Source organism: Ciona robusta, chromosome 1 (genome assembly GCF_009617815.1).
Source record: "Ciona robusta chromosome 1, ASM961781v2".
Lineage (NCBI taxonomy): Eukaryota > Metazoa > Chordata > Ascidiacea > Phlebobranchia > Cionidae > Ciona > Ciona robusta.
In genome coordinates this window covers 12,884,263-12,907,409 of record NC_143235.1, presented here as the reverse complement: position 1 = coordinate 12,907,409, position 23,147 = coordinate 12,884,263, and the positions used below count along the sequence as shown (strand labels likewise).

Sequence of the window (23,147 nt, the reverse complement as noted above, 5' to 3'; positions counted from 1 at the left end):
TGTCATAGAAACACTCATTGCTCTGGCATTGAATAACCTTAATGGCTTACGGTGTGGTTTATATCCAAGCTACATTACCGATTATATGTATACGGACAGAAAACATACACGATCGTTTTCCCATGCTTCAGAAATTTTATATGGGCTGTTTACAAATCATCAATAAACTATTTTTGATTGTTGCCACTAAAATTCAAGTGCACATTCAGTCGTGCAACAGGGGTCGTGTGTTTATCTCTCATCTGTTAAAGAAAAAGAGAGTGCGCTTGGAGGACGTTAACTATAAAAGAGAAAGAAGTTAAATGCGCCGAGAGAAACGTGGGCGAGCGAGAGATACAAAACAAAACATTTGAAATTATATAAAGTGCTTAACGTTGCGCTGTTTGAAAGAAAAATACTTGGTTGGAGCACAATTGATAAATGTATCTTTATCGGTGGAATTTGTATTCTAATAATCCACACTGAGTCCCTAGGAATATCAGTACTGTTCATATATCAATTATCTCACGCAATTTTTTTGTAGTTATACTGTCTGGATTTATTAAGATTGCTAATATTTGTGTATCTGCAATTCTGATAAATGGCGGCACTCCAATTAAGATGTAAAACAGACACAGGGACTCATAGACTGAATGCAAAGTTGTTTGGAACTTCAACATTAGGTGATTTGCAACTTGCAATCAAAGAAGCAATTGGTGTGGACAGTAACTGCCTCAAAATCATGATAGGTTACCCACCAAAGCCCTTAAACTTGTCTGACTCATCTGTCTCATTAAACGAATTAAAAATTCGGTCTGGAGATACTTTCACAATTGTTAACAAGGAGAAGAAAAACAAAACTGTTGAAGCAACTGTAGTAGAGCCACGGATGTTAAGAAAAGAAGTACCTGCAGACAATTCATGCCTGTTTTACAGTGTATTTTATGCCCTGCAGGGAAGATTAACAAAAAATGACTACCCGGAAGCCAAACGACTGAGAGCAGACATTGCAAATGTTGTTCGGTCAAACCCTGAGGAATATACGGAGGCTGTTTTGGGTAAAACGGCTGACGAGTACAGTGTTTGGATTCAATGTGATTCTTCCTGGGGTGGGGGGATTGAACTTTCTATTTTATCTAAGATTTACCAGGTCGAGATCGCAGCTGTGGACATTCAAACTTTGCGGGTTGATAACTATGGTCAAAACGCCGGTTACTTGACTCGTATATTCCTTCTCTATGATGGAATTCACTATGACCCAATGTATTTGGACTCTGGCAACCCTTCTTTACCCACCCAAACTATTTTTACAACATCCGATGACGTTGCTCTCTCGAATGCAATAAAAGTGGCAGAGGGGTGCCATAAAGCGAGACTATACACAGACACAGCAAATTTTAACTTGCGTTGTTTAACATGCAACACTCTGTTATCTGGCCAAACTGGTGCACAAAAGCATGCTAAAGAGACAGGGCATGGCAATTTTGGGGAAGTTCAATAAAAAAAATATAAAAAAGTTAAGCTCAAATAATATTGTTTTTGAACACTTAAATAAAATGCATGCGTTACCCCATAGTGGTCACATATATATTATTTTATATAGATAACATCCTACAAACAGAAATTTCTGAACAAATGGTACCATTACCTACGCTATGCTACAAAAAATATTCAGATTCTTTATTATCCGTTTATGCTGTTATCTTGTGTTTTTATTCTTTGTTTGAAGCTTGCTGCTAATATACTGAAACGTTAAATATCTGTGGGATTATTTTGTTCTCTACCTTTAGAATTTATTTATACTTGTACAACAAAATACCTTGCACCATTAGAAACAGCTTGACCACTACTATTCTTGATAGTTGTTTCTATTTAATTTATAGAGGTTGTGATAAATAATAGAACTGTGTATGCAACTTTCATGTAAATATGAAGAACTTTGAGCCAGCCAATGGCAACAGCATTGAATTTAAAGTTAATGGAAAAGATTATGTGGGTAAGATTTTGCTGTTTTAATATTTCCACTTCAGTTTTCCATACATGTCACTTAAAATTGTATTTTTATACTTCAGTCTTGATTTTCTATATAAACACATTCGATTTTTTTATTGGCTCACCTTGTATAGAAACTGTATAAAAACGCAGTGTAATAATGACGTTCCATCGGCCATCTGAACCAGACTCCATAAGAGGACGATATTCAATTGGATATAAAGTCTAGCCAGATGGCGGATGAAGCGCTCGAAATATACTACCTTTTTCATTCTAGATAAGCCACTCAAACTCAAACAGTATTTAATATGTTTATATAAAGAAAATAACTGTAGTATAAAAAAAACAATTTTAGTGTTGTATGGGCTATAAATATTATAATTTTATATTTTGTATAGATTTACTAGTAAATTATGCCTGGTAGCTAAGTAACGAACATTTAAATTCACATAGTCCAAGATCCCGATCCTACAACATCCCTAAACTCATGGATGAGAATTCAACCAAAACTGACCGGAGTAAAAGTGATGTGTGAGGAAGGGGGGTGTGGGTGTTGTGTTGTCACGCTGCAAAAACCAAACGAGACTCCAAAGGCGGTCAACTCGGTAAGGTTTATTATTTGACAGTTCGCACTGTTGCTTTTCAAGAACTTTTATGAATGATTCGGTATTTTTGGATATTTGTATGTATAATTCTGTACTTTTACAGTGTAAAATTAATGGTAACTAAAATAGATAAATATTTAAAAAAGACGAGAGTCAAGAGACATTCCAACAAAGCAACAATTCTTAAAACACGCTTACGGATAAATGCCTGTTTAAATTTAATAGTAATTGTAAGAAAGAAGCATGGTCGCTACACTAAGCAGACAAACAAGCCATTTAATGTTGAATTAATTATAGTTAAACTTAATGGAAACAAAAAGCGTGTGTGTGAAGACGCCTTTAATATACTTTATTACTTATACATTTTTTTAAGTGCTTAATGCCTCTGTGTGCTGCTGATGGCTGCACCTTCACCACTGTTGAAGGATTAGGCAACCAACAAGATGGTTATCATCCAATACAAACTAATGTTGCTCAGTTTGGTGCAAGCCAGTGTGGATACTGCACACCTGGTTTTGTAATGAACATGTACAGGTTAGTTGATCCTTGATCAGTTGGTTTCTTGTTGTATTTCAACCATGGTTTAATGAAATTAAACAATATATATATATATAATAGGCCTTTAAATACTACAAAATTACAAATGCGTAAAAACTGAAAATAAATAACAGATTTTAACAAAATGTAAAATTGAATTTAGAAAAACGAAAAGGCACTTGTTTACATTTAAATAAAGAAACAGAAAATGACTTCTTCGATGTCGATTTACCCTCAGTATTCGTTAAGTTTGCCAAAGTATTTAATACTAAAAAAGATCATACAACAAAAATCAAAATTTGTTTGTTGATAGAACTGCTCAAATGAGATCTATAGGCACCACCAAAGTTTCAAAAAAATAACATTTGTGCATCTCCATCCATATAAATATTTTCATTTTCTATTGGTATGCGTCTTAATACACCTTAACACCTTTTTTTTTAACAGTCTCTTAAGTGAAGACCCAGCCCCCACACAACAGAAGATTGAGGATAGTTTCGATGGAAATATTTGTCGTTGCACTGGTTACCGTTCCTTACTCGATGCTATGAAATGTTTCGCATGTGATGCTGACCCTAATCTGCTTGCTCAGTGCAAGGATATTGAGGTATTGACACGTAGGTTGTTGGCACTAAAAGTCAAAATCTGAGGTGTTTATAGCCACCAAGCTTTTTAAAACGTAAGGGAGGCAGAGATAGTTAGATGTGCATTCTTTTAAAACAAATTTAAAAGCAATGTTTACAAATTTATGAAATGCAGAAAATTTCGAGCAAGGCCTGCCTACCCTGCCACTCCAAGTTTGGCGCCTATGGAGGTGTTACACTCATAGTTTAGGGTGTTACATTCACATTTACACTCATTGTTCCTGCAGAAATCATAGTATTGATGGCATACCGTTGCTGGACCTCTTCCACATAGAATAGAATACACTCATAGTTGTAAAACATTGGGAACCTTGTTTAATGTGTTGACTACTGTATACTTAGGCTCTGCTTGTTTGTATAGACATCTAACAGCGCGTCTAACTGTACCTGCCCCCCTGCATTGTAAAATTCATAAAAAAATATTGACATTTATGTTGTTTTCACCCAGGATATTGGTAAAGCACCTTGTAAAGGCAGCTGCAAAACCAATGTTGGAGTAAGGTCCATTAAAGTGAGCAGTGATGCTACTACTTGGTTGAAACCTACTTCCATGCAAGACCTGGTTTCTATTATGCAAGGAACCGATTCAAACCAGTTTAAACTGGTTTGTGGCAATACTTCATCAGGTAAATATTCATAGGCGCTGATTTTTTTAAATTGCAGAAGAGGCGACGTTTATGATGATGTCATTCGTTTTGCAGAAATTAGGAAAATATGATATATATTTATGAAACTGGCAAAATCAGGCAGTTTAACTTGTCACTGTTCTTTGAAGAACGATACAAATAACAAACAATAATCTTTTTATGCAATAAAAAATAAGTTGAGTATACAAAATTAGCTGCAAAATTTTACCTAACAATAAAACAAAATAATATAAATATTAAAAATTCGGCTTAAGCGTATTTAATATTTTTAATTTTAACAAATCTTTCTATATTTTGAATACCATCAGTATACAAAATCAGATGCTAATATTTGACACAAAATAAACTACACAGGTGTTTTTAAACCAACTAGTTTTCCCAAGTACTTGGTTGACATTAACTTTGTTCCTGATCTGACCACCACATTCAACTACTCAACTATGGTCAAATTTGGCTCTTGCATCACACTTAGCAGCATTGTTAAATTGCTCAAAGAAAAGACAAGCGAGTCTGTCACCTTCGCACCACTTGTGGAACATATTCTCAAAATTGCAGGCCTCCCTGTTAGAAATGTAAGATTTTGTCAGATACATCAATTATTTTTAACAACTATTGTCAAATGTTTTAACAATTGTTGTCAATTGTTTTAACAACTGTTGTTTTGTCGCTATATCTTGTCTTTTCATGTAAAAAATATTTTTAAACCTTCGCCACTGTAACTGAAGAGACGAATAAAGTTATTATTATATTATTATTGTACCTATTACTTAACGAGGTTTTCTGGCAATAGTTTGTTTTGTAGATATTTGTTTGTTTTCAGTTGCCTTAGACTCTTAGAGATTCTTTCAGAATTATAATACACCTGTCTGCAACAGCATAATATATCACTTGAATTGAACAGAACTTGCTCATCCTCGCGTGGCTGGGAATTGACAGTCGTTATAATATGTGTTCTGTTTCATACACCTCGTGCCAGCTTACAAGTTACAAAATATGTTACTTTGTGGGTGTTTGGTTTTTTTAGTTGTGGGTGACAATTTAGACAACCCATTATGGCCATTGGGTTGGAGCATTAAAACCTGTATGACTTTTTCTGTGTATATTTTCATTGTTGTATTACCCCCAGGCTGCATCATGGGCTGGCAACATGATGGTAAAACATTTACATCGAGAATTTCCTTCTGATGTCTGTGTGTTAATGGAAGGAGCTGGTGCAAAAGTCAACGTGCTCAATGCAGACACTGGTATCACCACCACATGCTCTGTGTTCGGCACAAACGGACTTATGAGCTTGGATATGAGCAAGAAAGTGAGTCAAGTTACACTAAATCTTAAATTCTGTTCTATGTGGGTGGGGTCATGTAGCGCGGTATGCCATGGGTCCTAGGATTAAAACCTAGGATTAAGGTCCTAGGATTAAAAATAATATCAAATGGAATTTTTTCAATAGTGTTTTTACTTGCCCACAATGGTTGAATGAATGTACTATATCAAAAGTACACAAGTGAGTCTAATTCCTCTGAATCTTAAATTAATTTCAAGTTTTAAATTAAAATAAACAATTTCAAACAAATAATTTTCACATTTTTGCTTGTTTATGTCTCAGGTGCTTGTGTCATTGGAAATTCCTAAACTTGTAAATGGAAGTGGGAAGAATCATGTTTTTATTTCCTACAAGATCATGCCAAGATCTCAGGTAGATTTTCAATGTGAATTATAAACTCTATATTTCCTGATACAATCAGAGTAATTTGCTTTTTATTTCTTGCACAAAAGTGTGTAAAAAGTTACACAATCGCTGTTAGATTTTATTAATTCCTGATTGTTCATCACTTTAAATAAGAGTTTTTTTAATAATGCCCTAGTTTATTCTTTGTTGAAATTGTAATAAATTCTGTGACTGTAGCGTTCATTTTATTTGATAAAGGAACTGACGATACCATTTAGGTAAAATATATATCTATTATGGTCTTTATAGACCTGTTGGGAAAGATGAGACACCTTTAGTACATAGTATCCAAATATCCTGATCGACAGTTTATGGCAGTTGTGAGGATACGGTTTTATAATATTCTGAATGTTCTTTACATAGGTAGAGGAAATAAAATAAAAAGGTCCCCCATCTTTCCCTACCATACTATATATTATACAATTTGGACTTGATGTTTATCTGTTACGTATTTTGTAGCATCAGATCCTGAGTTTGATCTTTGTTGTCATATTTGAAATAATGATGAAATTAATTTTTTAAAAACTTTTTCTCCGCTACAGAACGCCCATGCCTATGTGAACGCAGCTTTTTACACTGAAGTCATAAATGGCAAACCATCAAGTGAAATAAGGATTGTTTATGGAGGAATTAGACCTGATTTTGCTCGAGCAACCGAAACAGAGAACTTTCTTGTTGGAAAAGAAATATCAGATGCTAATCTTACGTGTAAGCACAAGTCTAATGCATCTACATGTTTAGTGTATAGAATATGCAGAACGTTTGCTCAAAATTTGCAGTGACATTGTAATAATGCTGTTACACAAAACAAAGTGAACCTCATTGATTAATGTGTTTAATGCTGTATGTGCATACATTGGCTTTGTTTGTATAGACACCTAGCAGCTGGGTGAATGAGTGTAACTTACTTTATCCTCGCGTGACACATACGCCCATAATAGTAGCAGCATTAAGCCTTGAACCCATTACCTGTTTTAGCATTAAAACTGTTAGTGCAAACCTGATCAAAAAAGCAACATGTATCAAAACGTATATGAAATAGGACTACATGTAAAATAACACTTTAAATAAATTGTAATTTTTCCAGCATCTATTAAGTTGCTTTCCCAAGAGCTGGCACCAGTTCAACAAGACCCAGTTGATGCCAGTGTTTCATACAAGCTTAATTTGGCCCTTGGACTTTTCTATAAGGTATTTGTAATTTTTAAATATTTAAAAATTAAATTTTCTCTGGTTTTACACTATCCCCCAGTTGGTAAAGATAGTTTTTAAAGTTACATAAAAATGTGATCTTATTTTTTTATTGTATAATTGTATAAATCTCATTTTATTTTATTCTTACAAACTGTATTCGTATCATTGTGCTTTGACTTTAAACTTTTGAACTTTCCTGCATTATGAAACATACACTAAACATTAAAGTCATGTTTACCAACCTTTTATTTACAATGTTTGCACAAAGCACATGACTGGTGCATTATATTTGCATTGTAAGTTTTGTGTTGTAAAATAAACAAGGTTTCAATGCTTCAACATGTGATGTTTATTTTTCATGTTTATTTATTGGTTGTAATGTTTACTTAAAATATATCCAATTGCGTAGGCACCAACCCTGAGGTGGATGGGTGGGCAGGCCTACCCTGGAACTTTTTTGCACTGCAATAATCAGTAAACATTACAACCAATATGTTGGATTCGATTCTATAGAAATAGAATAGGCACCAAACCTGGGGTGGCTAGATGGGCAGGCCTACCCTTGTTTTTTTCTAACCAGCCCTGTATTTTTTCTAACCAGCCCTGCATTTATTTTCTTTTAGTTTTATGTTTCACTGTACGACCCAAGCAAGTTAGGTCCTGGTATTGAGAGTGCAATTACTCCAATGCAGCGACCGGTTTCCACCGGTACACAGACGTTCAAACCGGATCCAACCACTTACCCTGTATCACAAGATATCCCAAAACTATCTGGGATTCTGCAGGTTTGTAATAAAAAAAAACAAAAAAAAACACTCAATTTTTTTCATGTGATAGTAGCGTTAAATTAATACCAAAGCCAGCAATATCCCAGCATGTTAAAAGTTTCATTCATCTCTTATTTTGACCCAATCAAATTTATAAAGCCTTTAGATATAAGTGAAGGTAAAAAAATATCTAATAAATACCAAAACCAGCAATAACTTAGATACAAAATAGGATTTCTTATATTCTGTTACTTCTGCTACCAAGCATAATAAAAATAATGGCTCATCTGGTATGAAAAAAAAACATAGCATATTTTCAACGTTTCGTTTGCCATTCAACAATACTTATCACAGTTCCTGAGTCTTGCCGAATGGCAGACAAACCGTCAAATAGACCACATTTTTCCATACCAAATGGGCAATAGAAATATTATTCAAATTTAATTTATTCAATCCAACAGGCATCTGGTGAAGCTTATTACTTAAGTGATAGACTTCCTACCAAGGATGAGTTGCATTGTGCTTTTGTTACATCAGATGATGGGAACGTAGATATTGATGTAATTGATGATAAAGATGCTTCAATGATGCCCGGTTTTGTACAGATTATAACAGGTTAATCACATTTATTTTTTATGTCATACACCTATATAAGGTATTTCATACATTTTTATTTTATACCTAATAATACAACTTTATATATTGAGCATAAGAGCAGTTATACAGTTTTCTGTTACTTAGTAAGTATGACTTCTGAGACTTCATATATTAAGCATATAGTTTAAAAACCTGGCATTTTTGAACTGTAAAAAACTTTTCTTTGTTAGTTTTTAATCAATTTAGTTGTTTTAAATTGTTATTATTTATACATTTTTTAACAAAATAAATTTTCATGCACTCCTATTGTACCGCAGTCAAAAATTAAGAATCTCGGTTTAAAAACAATTATTTAACAAGTTATCTGTGTTTTTTTTTAATGTTTGAATATATATTTAAATATATACATATATATATATTAATATATTAACTTTTTTTTAATATTTTTATTCGTAGGGACTAATTTTCCAAGCGGGGTAAAGAACACGCATCTGTACCCCTTTGATACAAGCCAACCATTGCTTGCTACTGATCATGTGGAGTTTGCTGGACAACCACTTGCTATTGTAGTAGCAGGTAAATAAAATACTGTAAATAATTCGTGCACAGGTTTATAAAACAGAACGATTGTCATTGCTCTGCCAACAAAACTGCTTCAATTAAAAGGGCATATATAATAATAATTTTAAAAAGCACTTAACTTCATACAGTTTCTAAAAAAAACTATATTCTTTATATAAATATAATTAAAAAACATTTTTTAATAAATAAATAATTTTAAGTTTGCCCTATTACACAAATTTCATATGACTGTCTTTCAGTATTTGTTTGTCTGGAGTTCAATAAAAAGTGGTGACTATACTTACTTTGCAAAACTTGTTAGAATAAGTTTGTTTATAATGTTGATTTTAGCCAAGTACTTCATGCAGATTTGTGGACATTGCAATCTTTTGTTGCTACTTTTAATCAGTAATAATACAAGTTGTTCGGAAAATCACTGTGTACTGTACTGATAATTTTTTTATATTATAAAAAGTTAGTGTGTTCGGATTTAATTTTTTTTTTATTTCTGTATTGATGCCAGCGGGAGTCATTTTCAACATCATTTATAATTGTCATTCATACTTACCTTCTGGATTCTATACTGAAACATGTCTGTTAATAAATATGTAAGTGGACAGTGACTTTCCGAATATGCTGTAGGGACTCAACTTATAAAAGATCCCACATTCGAACAATGTTAGTTTTTTATACCATGAAATACTTTTTACTTTGAGTAAATAATTATTAATGGCTCTTTTCTAAGCATTGACAAGCAACAAAGTTTTACCTTTTTCTCAAAGTTTATGCTAAAATATCACATAAAGTTTCATGCTGTACATAAATAATGAGTTGGCCTGCCTTTTGTGTTCATTAACTCCTTTCTATTCCATTTATATTAGTTAGGTTTTTATTCAATATCAATGTTTATTATTCACTATTGCTTATTATGACATAATTGTAAGTAGTGCATGTTTTATCTAAATAAAATTTTATAAATCTATTTTTTAATTTTAAGTGGTGCATTTTTAACTAAATATATTTTAACAAATTTATTTTTTACATAGAATCCGATGTGCAAGCACGTCGAATTGCTGCTGCTGTAAAAGTTAGTTATAAGAACAAACAGAAAGCTGTTATCAGCATTCAAGATGCAATTGATGCAAGTTCATTTTTCCCGAGTGCAGAAAACAACTTTAAAATGGGGGATCCTGATCAAGCTATTGCAGATGCTAAGCATAAGGTGGGAGTTTGTTATTTTTAAGTTTGGAAACACTGGGTAATTAAAACAGTATTTAAGTTTCAAAACACTAGTTTTTTAAAACAGTATTTAAGTTTGAAACACTTTGTGTTTAAAACAGTATTTAGGTTTGGAAACACTGGATATTTAAAACAATTTGATTAAAATAAATGTTTTATGTTCGCTACTCATTTCATGTACAAACATTGCAAAAACTTTAAAAGATGGTTGTTAATTGTTCAAACTATGATCAGAAAATATTGGATCTAGGTGCTAACAGTATCCCATCTTACCCCACCGTACCATAACACTTATATTCATTCGAATCGTGATATATAAACATTTGCATAGGTAACAGGAGAATGTGAGCTTGGACAGCAATATCACTTCTATATGGAGACACAGTATTGTAGAGCTGAGCCAACCGAGGAAGGCGGTTTTAGCATTGAAGCTGCAACTCAAGGACAATCCTGGGTTCAAAATGCCATTGCATATGCATACAGCTTGCCGTGTAACAAGTATGATAACAAAACTTTGCTATTTTTAGTAAGATTTAATATGGGTGAAGTTCTATGGTGAGGCATGCCAGGGGACCTGGGATTCCTGTCAGAGCTGACCCATTTTATTTGGGGGGCCATAGCAATTCTGACAAGCAAATTGGGCAAACTTTTTATCAAATTGAGACCACAAATGCCATACAACACCCATATGGACTATCATGTTTGTATTGAAAACGTCCCAAATAAGTGTTCCATGCTCTGCCCCTTTGTTTTATAGTTTTTTTTTATTTAGCTTGTTTCTGCATATCTAAATCCTCACATTTCTCAGAATTGAAGTGGCAACCAAGCGGGTAGGAGGAGCTTATGGCGGCAAATCAACAAATTCATTGATTACATCTTGTGCTGCTGCTCTTGCCGCTTATTGTACAAGGAAACCTGTTCGTTTCCATGCGGATCTGAAGACATGCATGTCAACTTATGGAGCAAGGGTACCATATCTGCTTAAGTACACAGTTGGTATGTAAATATATGTAATATCAATAATGTATTTTCGCTTTTCCAGCAGAATTTTTTTTTTCAATTTGTATTTTCGCTTTTCCGGCATAAATTTTGCCAACAGAATCGTGAATACTGTAACACAACTCTGTGACAAAATTAGAATTTTTTATAAAAATACATTTTCATCCAGTTGTATTAAATAAGCTGTTCAAAAAACAAAATTAGGTGCTTCTATAATGCTTATTTAATTTACTCCCAAATATTTTTTATGAATTAATTCTGAATAAAACATCATAAAATATTTTTGTGAAATAATTCTGAATAAAACGTCACAAAATATTTTTCTGAATGAACGTTTTAAAATATTTTTCTGAATTAATTGTAAACAAAATATCACACAGGTTGCGATGACACTGGATTAATCCAAGGCCTTGATTGGACAATTTACACGAACAGTGGCCCGACAACTATGGACAATGAGTCAGACTTGGGAGATCTTCAGTCATTTGGTGACAGTGGTAAGTATGGTATTTTTAAATGGGTGAGGTCTGAGGTCCTGGATTTTATGCCAGACATGGCCTATTACCCCAGCACTGTACACATTCTATTCTATATGGGTGAGGTCTGAGGTCCTTGTCAGGGACCTGGGATTTAGACAAGATACAGCCCAATGAACCCAACGCTACCCACATTATACTTAATATGGGTGAGATCTGAAGTCCTGGGATTTATGCCAGATTTAGGCCATTACCCTAACACTATGACTATGACACACATTTTCAATATGGGTGAGAATGTGAGATTCCTGTTTGGAGACCTGGGATTTAGGCCAAGCTTTGCCATTACCCAAACACCCAGACAGTTTGCATACATCTAAAAAGAGCATGACTCACATGCAACTCATGCTCTAGTTTTTACTTTGCTGTGGACAGGACACATATACCAGTCAGTGAAGAGCATTGAACTCTGATTGTTGGGGTTATGATTAAAGTTGTTATATCTGCCAGTTTTAAATATTTTTAAACAATTTTTATTTTTTGTAATAATTTTTAATGCTTTTTTTAAAAGTATTATATTATTGTTAATCATTTTTTTCTGTTAATGAAGTTGTAATTTATCTTTCAGCTTACTTCTGTGAGAATCGTAAATACAAACTTGTTGCATGCAAGTCCAACATACCTTCCCCAACATGGTGTAGATCACCAGGTACTTTTATAACATTAAACATAACATAATAGAGGTATTATAGTGAGGTGGGGGAGATGGGACACCTTTGGAACATAATACCCAAATATCTTGATCGTGTTTTTAAAAATTAACAACGGTCTATGGAAGTCGTGAAGATACAGTTTTATAATTCTTCGGATGTTTTTTGTTTACTACCAAATGGGACGAGAAAATAGAACGAAAAGTTGCCCATCTTCTGTCATCCTAATGTTATATAAAAGTAATATAATTATTTTATAATATATCAAAATAGATATAATTTTTTATATGACACAAAAAAATAAAGTTATTCTAAATATACATATATATATATTAACCCCCCCCCCCCCCTACACACAGTCAGCTTACAGATGATTGCCTTTAATGAGGTGATGGTTGAGCACATAGCTGACCAACTTAACATTGATCCAATACAAGTAAAGCAAGTGAATCTATATAAACAAGGCCAGCATAACCTCTACAATGAACAACTGTTGTTCTGTAATATAAGAGATATTTATAACAGTAAGTCTTATATAGTAGAAATATGTGATTTTGCCTTTTAATTTAAAATTAATTTAAAACATACATTTTTTAAAATATACGAATAACAGTATGTGTGACAAAATTAAAAATAGAATATAAGAACTGTATGATTTTGCATATTATTTAAAACATAATTTTTTTCCCTATATTTTCGAGATGTATAACAAAATTCAGTAAATAGGATTAAAAGAAATATATTTTTTACTTATAAATTAAAACATTTTTTTGCTGTTTATAATTCTTTTCTTTTTTTGGCCGAATACTTGCTATTTACTATAATGTATGTGCTTACTGCAGAAATGGTAATAAGTTCGAAATTATACCATGTGTTTTGTTAGATTTAATTTTTGTACAAACAATTTTGTATACAATTCATAAACATATTGGTGCATGACATAAAAATAATTACTAGTGAAGAATCCTCCCCCTATGTTGTCTGCCAACCTCTAACTACTAACCCCTAGCTAATAACCGCTACCAACCTCTAACACTTTCCACCAGCTTATTCTGTACAGAACTGGAGAATTCTACTTTAGTGGCTAAAACAATATATATATTAGTTTTATAATAATATCTTGACAGATCTGTTGTCTGAATACAACATCGCTGAAAGACAAGCTGCTATTGTAACTTACAATCAAAACAACAAATGGAAGAAGAGAGGTCTTGCTGTCACTCCAATAAAGTGGGGGTAGGTCACCTTTGTATATTACAACTACATATAAAATACATAAATCCTGCGCTCTGTCGAAGTGGTTAACGTGCCCGCTTCAAAGCTTATCGCTGTTATCATTGTGGGCGTATGTGTCCTTGGGAAAGACCCTTAACGGCAATTGATCCAACCCAGTGGTCACTAATGGGTTGTCCAAATTATCAGCCTAAAACGTTAAGAACCACTATTTTAAATCATCTATGTTTTCGCTTATGGGTTGTCCAAATTATCAGCCTAAAAGGTTGAGAACCCTTGTTCTAAAACATGTATGTTTTTGTTGAACAGAGTATCATGGAGCTGGATGAAACACACAGTGTTGGTGTCCATATGTTCAGATGATGGAAGCGTGATTGTTTCACATGGAGGGATTGAATCAGGACAAGGGATTAATACAAAGGTGCGATTTTGGAATCAAATTTATATTCTATATGGGTTAGGTTAATGCTTCTGTTCTATGTGGGTGAGGTCCTTGTTCCTATTTTATGTGGGCTAGGTCGTTAATTCTGTTCTATATAAGTAAGGTTCCTGTCAAAGGCCTGGTATTTTGATTTAGCCCATTACCCAAACACAGGCCACTTATGTATGTCTTTCATGTAACCAATGTAACTTAATTTATTAGATTTATTAGATTTATTAGTTTATTTTGAGCATGTTTGCTAGTAATACTATACTAAAATAAGACAAACTGTAATAATAGGAATACTTACCCAAACAATTTGGTTTAAATATAAAAAATATACTAACATTTAAAGGATTTTAAAAAAAATTAAGAACCATTTAGTTTTAATAATGGTTAGCGTGACTTTTTCCAAGGCCATATAAAAACATAATACCAGAGTAAAACTTGTTTAAGCTTTAAAGTGGGGTTCTAAAACATAAAAATATCACCACTGTTTCAAAAATTGAGGCAGCACGCCACACCTTGCACCTCTAACGTTACACCAATAGCAAAAATTGATACTCTTTTACTTCTGCTCGCTTGCATGTATTGTTGCGTTACATTTCGTAGTGTCCTGCCAGATGACAGACAAAACGTCTGGAAATACACTACGTTTTTTACCAAATAAACCGGTAAAAGACCAAGGACATAAATGAATTAAAAATCACTTCATGTTGATCCACACACAGGTTGCACAAGTTGCTGCATATGAGTTAGGCATACCTATGGACAATGTAATAGTTCAACGAACAACTAACATTACATCAATGAACAGCGATGTTACTGGCGGAAGTATTACAAGTGAAATCAATTGCAAGGTAATCATAACCGAGAGTATTCTGTTACTTCTGCTGCAAGGCATTAGTCACTTTTTAGCTGGAAATAATCTTTTAGCGAAGTTTTTATGCCAAGAGCCACTAAAAAGGCTATTTACATTCATAAAAATTTGGAGTTTTTTTTAGATAAAAGTTTGGAGTAATTTTTTTCTGAATGCTCCATGCACCATTTTTGTGTGTGTTCAATTTTGAGCTATAAATAGAATATACCACAGAAACACAGAGTCATGCATTAAATAAAACATTCTGGTTGGCAAAAACAAAAATTACTTTTTGTAATATTTTATCTGTGAGAAAAAAAAACTAAATATTATTTTATTAGCACTTCTGCATTTTTCTTAAAAATGCATTTGTTTAATAGAAATATACCCTCAGTTACATATGTTTCGATACTAAATCCAATAACTTGCATTTTGATAACGGTTAATTAGCATTGTTATATCCCCGCATGCAGGCAGTGATAGGGGCTTGCAAAATCTTGAAGTCCCGTATCCAGCCAGTCAAGGATAAGATGGATCCTGCTTCTACATGGAAAGAAGTTATTGCCAAATGTTATGAGGATGATATTGATCTTGTGGTGTCTCATATGTATGTATTCTGTTACTTCTGCTACCAGGCATAATGTAAATAATCTTTTAATGGCTCATCTGGTATAAAACGTAGTGTTTTTCCGACGATTAGTCTGCGATCCACAAGACTTCATCAAGGCATGACACGGCAGAAATACACTATTTTATACGTTTTATACCAGTTGAGCCTCTAAAAGGGTAGTTATAATTATGTATGGTTGTTGTTTTTATATGTTATGCGGAATTTTCAGTTTCATAACTCTTTAAATAATCTTTATTTTCCACCAATTGGAATGAGAAAATAGAATAAAAGGTGTCCCCCCCCCACAAAGGTTTCCCACCTTCCCCACAAAAGTGAGCCATCTTACCCCACCCTACTATACTGTGAGAAACATAACAAAGATAAAAACACTGTATTTGCAGGGTAACTAAAGATGGCGGAACAATACGTTACAACTCGTACGGCGCTACAGCCTCCGAGGTGGAGTACGATGTATTGACAGGCGAGCATCAAATATTAAAAGTCGACACAATTTTTGATTGTGGTATCAGGCAAGTATAGTATGAATTAACGTGGAGTTATTTGGTGCTGTGTTTATATAGTTGCTCAATACATTTTGCTTCAGTACATGAGTAATACAAGTTAGTCTATATTGTCATTGCATAGTCATGCCATTTATTATGCATGTTGAACAGATAAAAAAATAATCCAAAGAATTTTTCACTATAAAAAAATATTCAAACCATATGTAGAATATGTAGAATTTTTACATTACTTAGTTTAATCCAAATAACATAGTTGTTCTATTTGTCCTAAGAATATAGTTTAACTAAACTTCCATTGTATTATAACAGCATGTATTTGCAAAATGTTTCAACCGATAAAATGTAAACTATTATAATTTTCTCACAGTTTAAACCCATCAGTTGACATTGGACAAGTAGAGGGAGCTTTTGTTATGGGTATTGGCTTCTGGTTGATGGAAAGGTATGTAAGGGACGCAGATACTGGTAAACTTCTTATTGATGGAACATGGGAGTACAAACCCCCAACAACTAAGGTAGGAACCATTTATTTGTGGAATATAAAACACAGAAAACTTTATGAAGTCGTGCGGAGAAAGTTATCAGAAGAAAATTGTTTGAAAATTATCTATTGTGGGCGTATGTGTCCTTGGGCAAGTCACTTAATGACAACTGCTCCAACCCAGGGGTGACTAATGGGTGGTCTGGGTTGTTAGCCATACAGAAAAACACACCCACAAAGTTACAAACATAGTAACTCCTAAGCTGGCACGAGGTGTATGAAGCAGAACACCCTTGTTATAACAACTGTTATTGCCTAACCACAGAGGATGAATAACTTAAAGTTATATTTATTTATTCAGTTATTATGGTGACTCATAAACTGACACAGACTGTACGAAATTGAACACCAATGAGTTATAATGACTGTCATTTTCCGAGAATGCTATCATTTACTTAATCAAGTTACACCAACTACACAGGACATCCCAATTAACTGGAACATTCAGCTGCTTAAAGATGCTCCTAACCCACTGGGAGTGCTTCGTTCTAAAGCATCAGGTGAACCCCCCATGTGTATGGCAGTTTCTATTCCATTTGCATTGAAACAAGCGTTAACATCAAGCAGAGCTGACCACGGAATAACAGGATTCTTTCCTTTGAGTAAGTGCCTGCAATGAATTATGTGTTTTGTTATATTTTAGCTGTTGTTCTACTTTATATCTCTGGCGCACGAGGAGTATGAAACAGGACACCCGTGTTATAATGACTGTCTTTTCTTGGCCATGTTAGGATAAAGCAAGCGTCATTAATTGTTTAGTTGTTTCTATAATTTATATCTTGGTCCAAAGCAGAAGCAACCCATGTGTAACTTTGTGGGTGTTGGTTTTTTTTCTCTGACAATTGTCCACTGGGTTCTTAAGTTTAAAAATTCATTATTTTTGGTCAAAATAAAAATTACACAGTTACTGTTCTGTTTTGAAAAACCTCGCCCACATATTAGCCGCATGTTTCTTTGCTAAATAAACATAATGATTAAAAATATTGTTTTTAATTTTTTTAATTTCCAAAAAAAAAATTTCAAATAAAGTTTTAATTTTCAGAATTCCCTGCTACAGTTGAGACGTTACATGAGTTAGTGAAACTGGATCCCGTGACCAACTTCACGCTTCATTAATTACCATGATTATGCTCGTGATTTCTATTTCCATTCTGTAATAATCCTATCACGCCACCGCTGTAAGAAAATCTAATTTTCATTTGTATTTTAAGTTCCATTAAGTATAAATTCCCTAAGTTTAAAGTGTAATGTGTATTTACCCCTAGCCTTACATTGTGTAATTTTTTAGGTCAATTCAGTACCAATTAACCAGTAGAAATTATTCTGCAACGCAAAGACCTTACATTTAAAAGTTATGAAATAGAAGTAACAAATATAAAAACTGCATCACACCTTGATTATGTTAATATTACTGTTAGATACTTGGCCAATGTAAATGTTACACAGTAAAATTTTTTGGCAATCTTTTACCGATGCAATATTTTTACGCGATGGATATTTGTGGCAATATTTTTCTGCACGCTGTAATTTTTTGGCCATTTTTTGCAATTTAACCAAGAAAAAGCATATTTTACTGTAGCCTACCGGTGTTTTGTACTATGCAGGTCATTCAAGTTCAATATTTTTATTTATGCAACTAAAAGTAAATATGTATTCACTTATCTATAATATTTCTGTAAAACGGTGATGTAGTGATACTACTTAGTAATTGTACTTTTAAATTGTGTTGGTGATTTTCATGATTTGCCAAATAGTGTTGCTTATGTTTAATGATGTTCTTTTTAAGTTAAACAGAACTTTTTTCGGTGGTAGAAAAATTCCAAAACCAGAATTAGCATGTGTGGTAATTCGTGAATCATGTAAAATAAATTATTCATTCTCAAACAAGAGAGCACAGGTCTAATGAATCAGCACGTTTTAATCAATGAATGAAATTTGTTTCGTCTCTTTGGTCACGATAACGAAGAACAAGAGAGTTGACAAAAGCGAAAAGACGGGTAGTAAAGGTAAACAACGGTTGTTAAAATACACTTTCTGATAAAAAGAAACGAAATAATATTTCGGACAAAGGGCGATGACCGTTACACCCTACAGACGATACAATGTGAAAATTAAATAAATACTTAGAAAAAAAGTATTAAAATTAGCAGAATTTTAATAAACAATTTCACTACAACGGTCAACTAAGTTTGATTAAAAACAAACCAGTAGTATGAGACAGTGTAGCAGTAGGTAGAATACATTTATTAATCACGCTGTAATTACGTACTGTTAGAAGTTAATATTAATGAAATAGTAGAGTGGGGAAGACGCGGCACCTTTAGCACGTAATATCCAAATATCCTGATCGTGTTTTAACCAATTAACAACGGTCTATGGGAGTAGTGAGAATACTGAGTTCAAAGCTCGCCCAGCAAACCAAATATTTTTTATTTATTTTCATTTGATAACATATTGAAAAGTTATTGTTCTGATCTTCTATTTATATATTTACTGTGACGTAAACATTAATCATGAGTTTGATTGTCAGTTTCGGAATGACATGTCTCCACTCTCTATGCTGTTAACTAGAAAGTTTTAAATAATAAATATAACGCGTTCTATATGTGTTATTTGTTAATTTTTTATATGTTGTTAAAGAATGAACGCAAAAATTAAAAATTGAGACATGTGGAATAATCTTGTCAAAGAATAGGAACAACTGTCCAACGAAAAGGATGTATATGACTACTTACGTGCTCAACTATAACAAGTGTTTGACGAAAATGGATCTACACGGCCCCTTGCGTGCTCAACTATTCTGTGCTAAAACACACACAGGGTGAAACGTGGGGAATTTTAATCATTTTGATTAGCCGACGTCTCTCGCTTTCCGATGATTCCCCGGGCATGTAAAACGCCGTCCTTACAACACGTTGCAACTGTACAAGCCAGTTTGGATCAAGCAGCGACAAAGCAGCACTGTTTGGATGAACTTAGTGCAGGATTACATTTGTTTCTTTTACAAGAGTTAAAGTTAAGTACTATTGGTACTGTTTAGTATAATACACAATCATAAACTATGTTTTTATTTTTAATTATTTTATGTTCCTAATTATAAACTTTAATGTAATTACAATAGAATAAGACTATTTATGAGTATATTACATAAGTATGTATAAACCTATTACTATAATTTTAGTATTCTGTCTTGCGATTGATATTCTTATTTTATATTTAATCTATTTTAAAATTTAACAAACTTATTTCCGGAATTTTGCTTCGGTTCTTAATTTTGTCACAATACTTGCAACGTGACATCGGTTTACAGTTTACACGATCGCTGCGTTATGTCACAATTACGTCTGTATGACATCGCGTCATAAACGCTTCGCCATCGCTAGCGTTTATTACGTCATAGTCCGGTTTTCGCTCGAAAGCAAACGTTTGCGACGTCACATTGCGTTTTTTTCTATGCGCTTGCTTTTCGCGACATTTTTTCATGGGGCCCCATGCGCGCTTTGTGTCGTCGCAAAGCACATTAATTTTACTTCATATTAATTGTACTCTAAAATATATTTGTGCTGTAATGTAATGAAGTTGAAATGAAGCTTGAAGAAGAAAGATTTGGTAAAGTATAAATCACAATAGACATTGTTACGTACACCAGTTTTTTCTAGTTGACATCAACGATGTGACGTCACGAAGTGGTGATGACGCAACAGAAGAACCCACTTCGTAAGTTGCTTGATTTCGTCACAATCTTTATTTTGTAAAACAACACTTTTTGGTTTCAGAACCTGGTATGTGACGTCACTGGAATCAAGATGACTAAGCGCGATTTGGGAATGAAGGTAATTGTGACGACATAATATTAACCGGCTTTTAACAAATATATCATTACAGATTAGCATATAAGCTGCAGAAGAAAAGCGCAAGGTAGTGTATGTTTTCCATTAGTATTACTACGAAGAAGGCATTATGTTGCCAAAGTTAGTTCCCAAAGTAATTAATGTTTATTAGAAGTTTAAAACAATTTGTACATCACTATAGATTAGATTTGGGTGGGGAAGATGGGACACCTTTATAATATCCAAATATCCTGATTGTGTTTTAAACAATTAACAATGATCCATTGTGGGAATACGGTTTTATAGTTCATTAAGTATTTTCTGTTCACTTCCAAATGTAAAGAGAAAATAGAATGAAAAGATGTCCCATCTTCCCCCACTCTACTATAAAATAAACCGGTGAGGATAAGATGTATCGTTTGTAATAATACTATACAGTAGAGTGTAGAGCCAGCAAGATGGATTCTGTTAGGCAAATAATGTTTCCTATTTCATAATCGAGTTTTTAACAATTAACAACGCTCTTTTCTACGGCATACGGTTATACTGACTATTCTTTGTTTACTTCCAAATTGTACGATTAAAATACACGAACCGTCTTACCCCAACCTAATTTACATTTGTTTTGCAGACGAAGAGCAAAGACGAAGACGACGATTAAGGATGCCGGTTTGAAGTTTTGCTTAGGCTTAGGAGTTGCGTGTTGTTGGGGTGTGGTTGCTGGAGCACTCTTACAGTGTTGCCGGATTTGTGCTTGTCTCTCATCTTTGCTGCACCTAACGTGGACAGCTTTTTAGTTAGTCACTACTTTAGTGCATTTTGCATGTCTATGAAATATATGCAGTGAAACTATGGCAAACATCTTGCTGGATCGGATTTTGTTGTTGTACACGTCATTGAGTGTTTCTTCTGCAAAGGTCGAATCTTTTAGCGATTCTGCATTGTCCTAATCACTCGATAAGAACGACATGTTGGTACACAAATACTTGATTAATATCCACACGCTTTATAATATACACGCAGTTAAACTTTTATATTTGATATCCCTCATTTTTCATTAGATGATTGTCCCCGTTAACCTAGCTGTAACTTATTTTTTAACCTAGCTAAAACTCTTTTTTTACAAAAGCTTAATTGTGACGCTGGCCACGTTACAATTACGCTAAACGTCTATGGGTATTTAAATCCCAGCGTTCGGTGCGGTTATGTCACTGTTTTAGACTGAGTTACGTTACGGTTGGGTTGTTGCGTAGACGTCGCCGCCAGTGATGCTACGCTACTTTTAGGTCACTACCGGTACAGTGATGCTACGCTCGGTTATTTAGGTCACTTTTAGTGCGGTTCGTAACAACCTGATGCAGTTTCATGACGGTCGAAGCGGTGCTTAACATCCGATCGATATTATATTGCGTGAAGATACGACGAGAGTATCGCGGTATCAAAATGGCGACTTGTCAGGTGATTGGGACATGCGGAGCCGTTACTGGCTTCGACTCCTTGTGGTCGGACATTTAATAATTTGTACACTGCAGCTGATTATCCTTCAGGATTTAAACCATATTTTCTTTGAACATGTTTCAATGATTATGGCCGCGTTAATTATTTTTTGTAATCGTTCCATTTTTGGATTTGATTGAGCTGTTGTGTGTATTGCATGAATTTTGCACTTTTTTGTATTTTGCACATTGTTGTAATATTTTTTTTTTTTTTATTTGTGTCCGCACATGTTTATGTGCATTTGTTGTAGTATTTTTGTCTATTGGGGTTTCTTTAACCTGCGTGGACAGTAACATCCCGCAAGGGTTTCTCACCTAAATAGAAACCCACTACCATTGGCTGGGGGCTTGTCGTGCCGTAGTGGCTTTCCACCAACGCCAGCCATATTAATTATGAAGGTATTTTAATCATGTTTTAATTTTTCAGAAGGCAATTACTCCCGGAGGCTTTTAGCGACTTTTCTTTAATTTACACCGCCCTAATGTTATTGTACTGCTATAATGGTATTCTCGTTATATTTAAATGCATTACCAATAAATTAAAACCTAAAACGCAGTTGATTTGTATATTTTGTTGCTCCCGGTGAAACTGATTAAAATTCTAATTTCATTAGTTCATTTTTTTGCCACGTTCAATTAAGCTTGGCTAAAAACAAACCATTTCAAAAAATCAATTTCAATGAACAAGAACTGTTTTTGCCGAAAATAAATCTATATGCCCACTTACGTGCTCAATACTAAAACGATTGAATAACGTGTTGCAACTCGACGCTTAAAGTAACGTCACATTACCCAACCACAATACTTCATTAATCCAATCAATGTCAACACTGCGGATACGATTTATCTTGTGGAAGAATGTTGTAAGGTTATATGATCGAGGACAAGCAGCATCCTCCACAGTCTACACAACTTTCCGGTCTGTGTCAACACCGATCACAAGTCAAGGTAAAGCAG

The 23,147-nt window shown here is 33.8% G+C and overlaps 2 protein-coding genes across 2 annotated transcripts; both read left to right on the top strand.

Annotated features, from left to right (window-relative positions):
* Positions 1–482: 482 nt before the first annotated feature.
* LOC149743392 (ubiquitin thioesterase OTU1-like) lies at positions 483–1,863 on the top strand. Its single transcript, XM_089875053.1, has one exon. The coding sequence runs from the start codon at positions 581–583 to the stop codon at positions 1,478–1,480; it is 900 nt and encodes a 299-aa protein (XP_089731179.1). The 5' UTR covers positions 483–580; the 3' UTR covers positions 1,481–1,863.
* Positions 1,834–18,753, top strand: LOC149743391 (uncharacterized). Its single transcript, XM_089874790.1, has 27 exons — positions 1,834–1,975; positions 2,425–2,576; positions 2,950–3,110; positions 3,561–3,720; positions 4,206–4,383; positions 4,759–4,976; positions 5,531–5,713; positions 6,011–6,100; positions 6,676–6,841; positions 7,221–7,324; positions 7,951–8,112; positions 8,556–8,709; positions 9,148–9,267; positions 10,299–10,474; positions 10,823–10,989; positions 11,300–11,487; positions 11,871–11,987; positions 12,595–12,675; positions 13,036–13,200; positions 13,804–13,912; positions 14,219–14,330; positions 15,062–15,190; positions 15,663–15,796; positions 16,201–16,329; positions 16,691–16,838; positions 17,286–17,466; positions 17,907–18,753. The coding sequence occupies exons 1-27, from the start codon at positions 1,909–1,911 to the stop codon at positions 17,978–17,980; spliced, it is 3,825 nt and encodes a 1,274-aa protein (XP_089730916.1). The 5' UTR covers positions 1,834–1,908; the 3' UTR covers positions 17,981–18,753.
* The last annotated feature ends 4,394 nt before the right edge of the window (positions 18,754–23,147 follow it).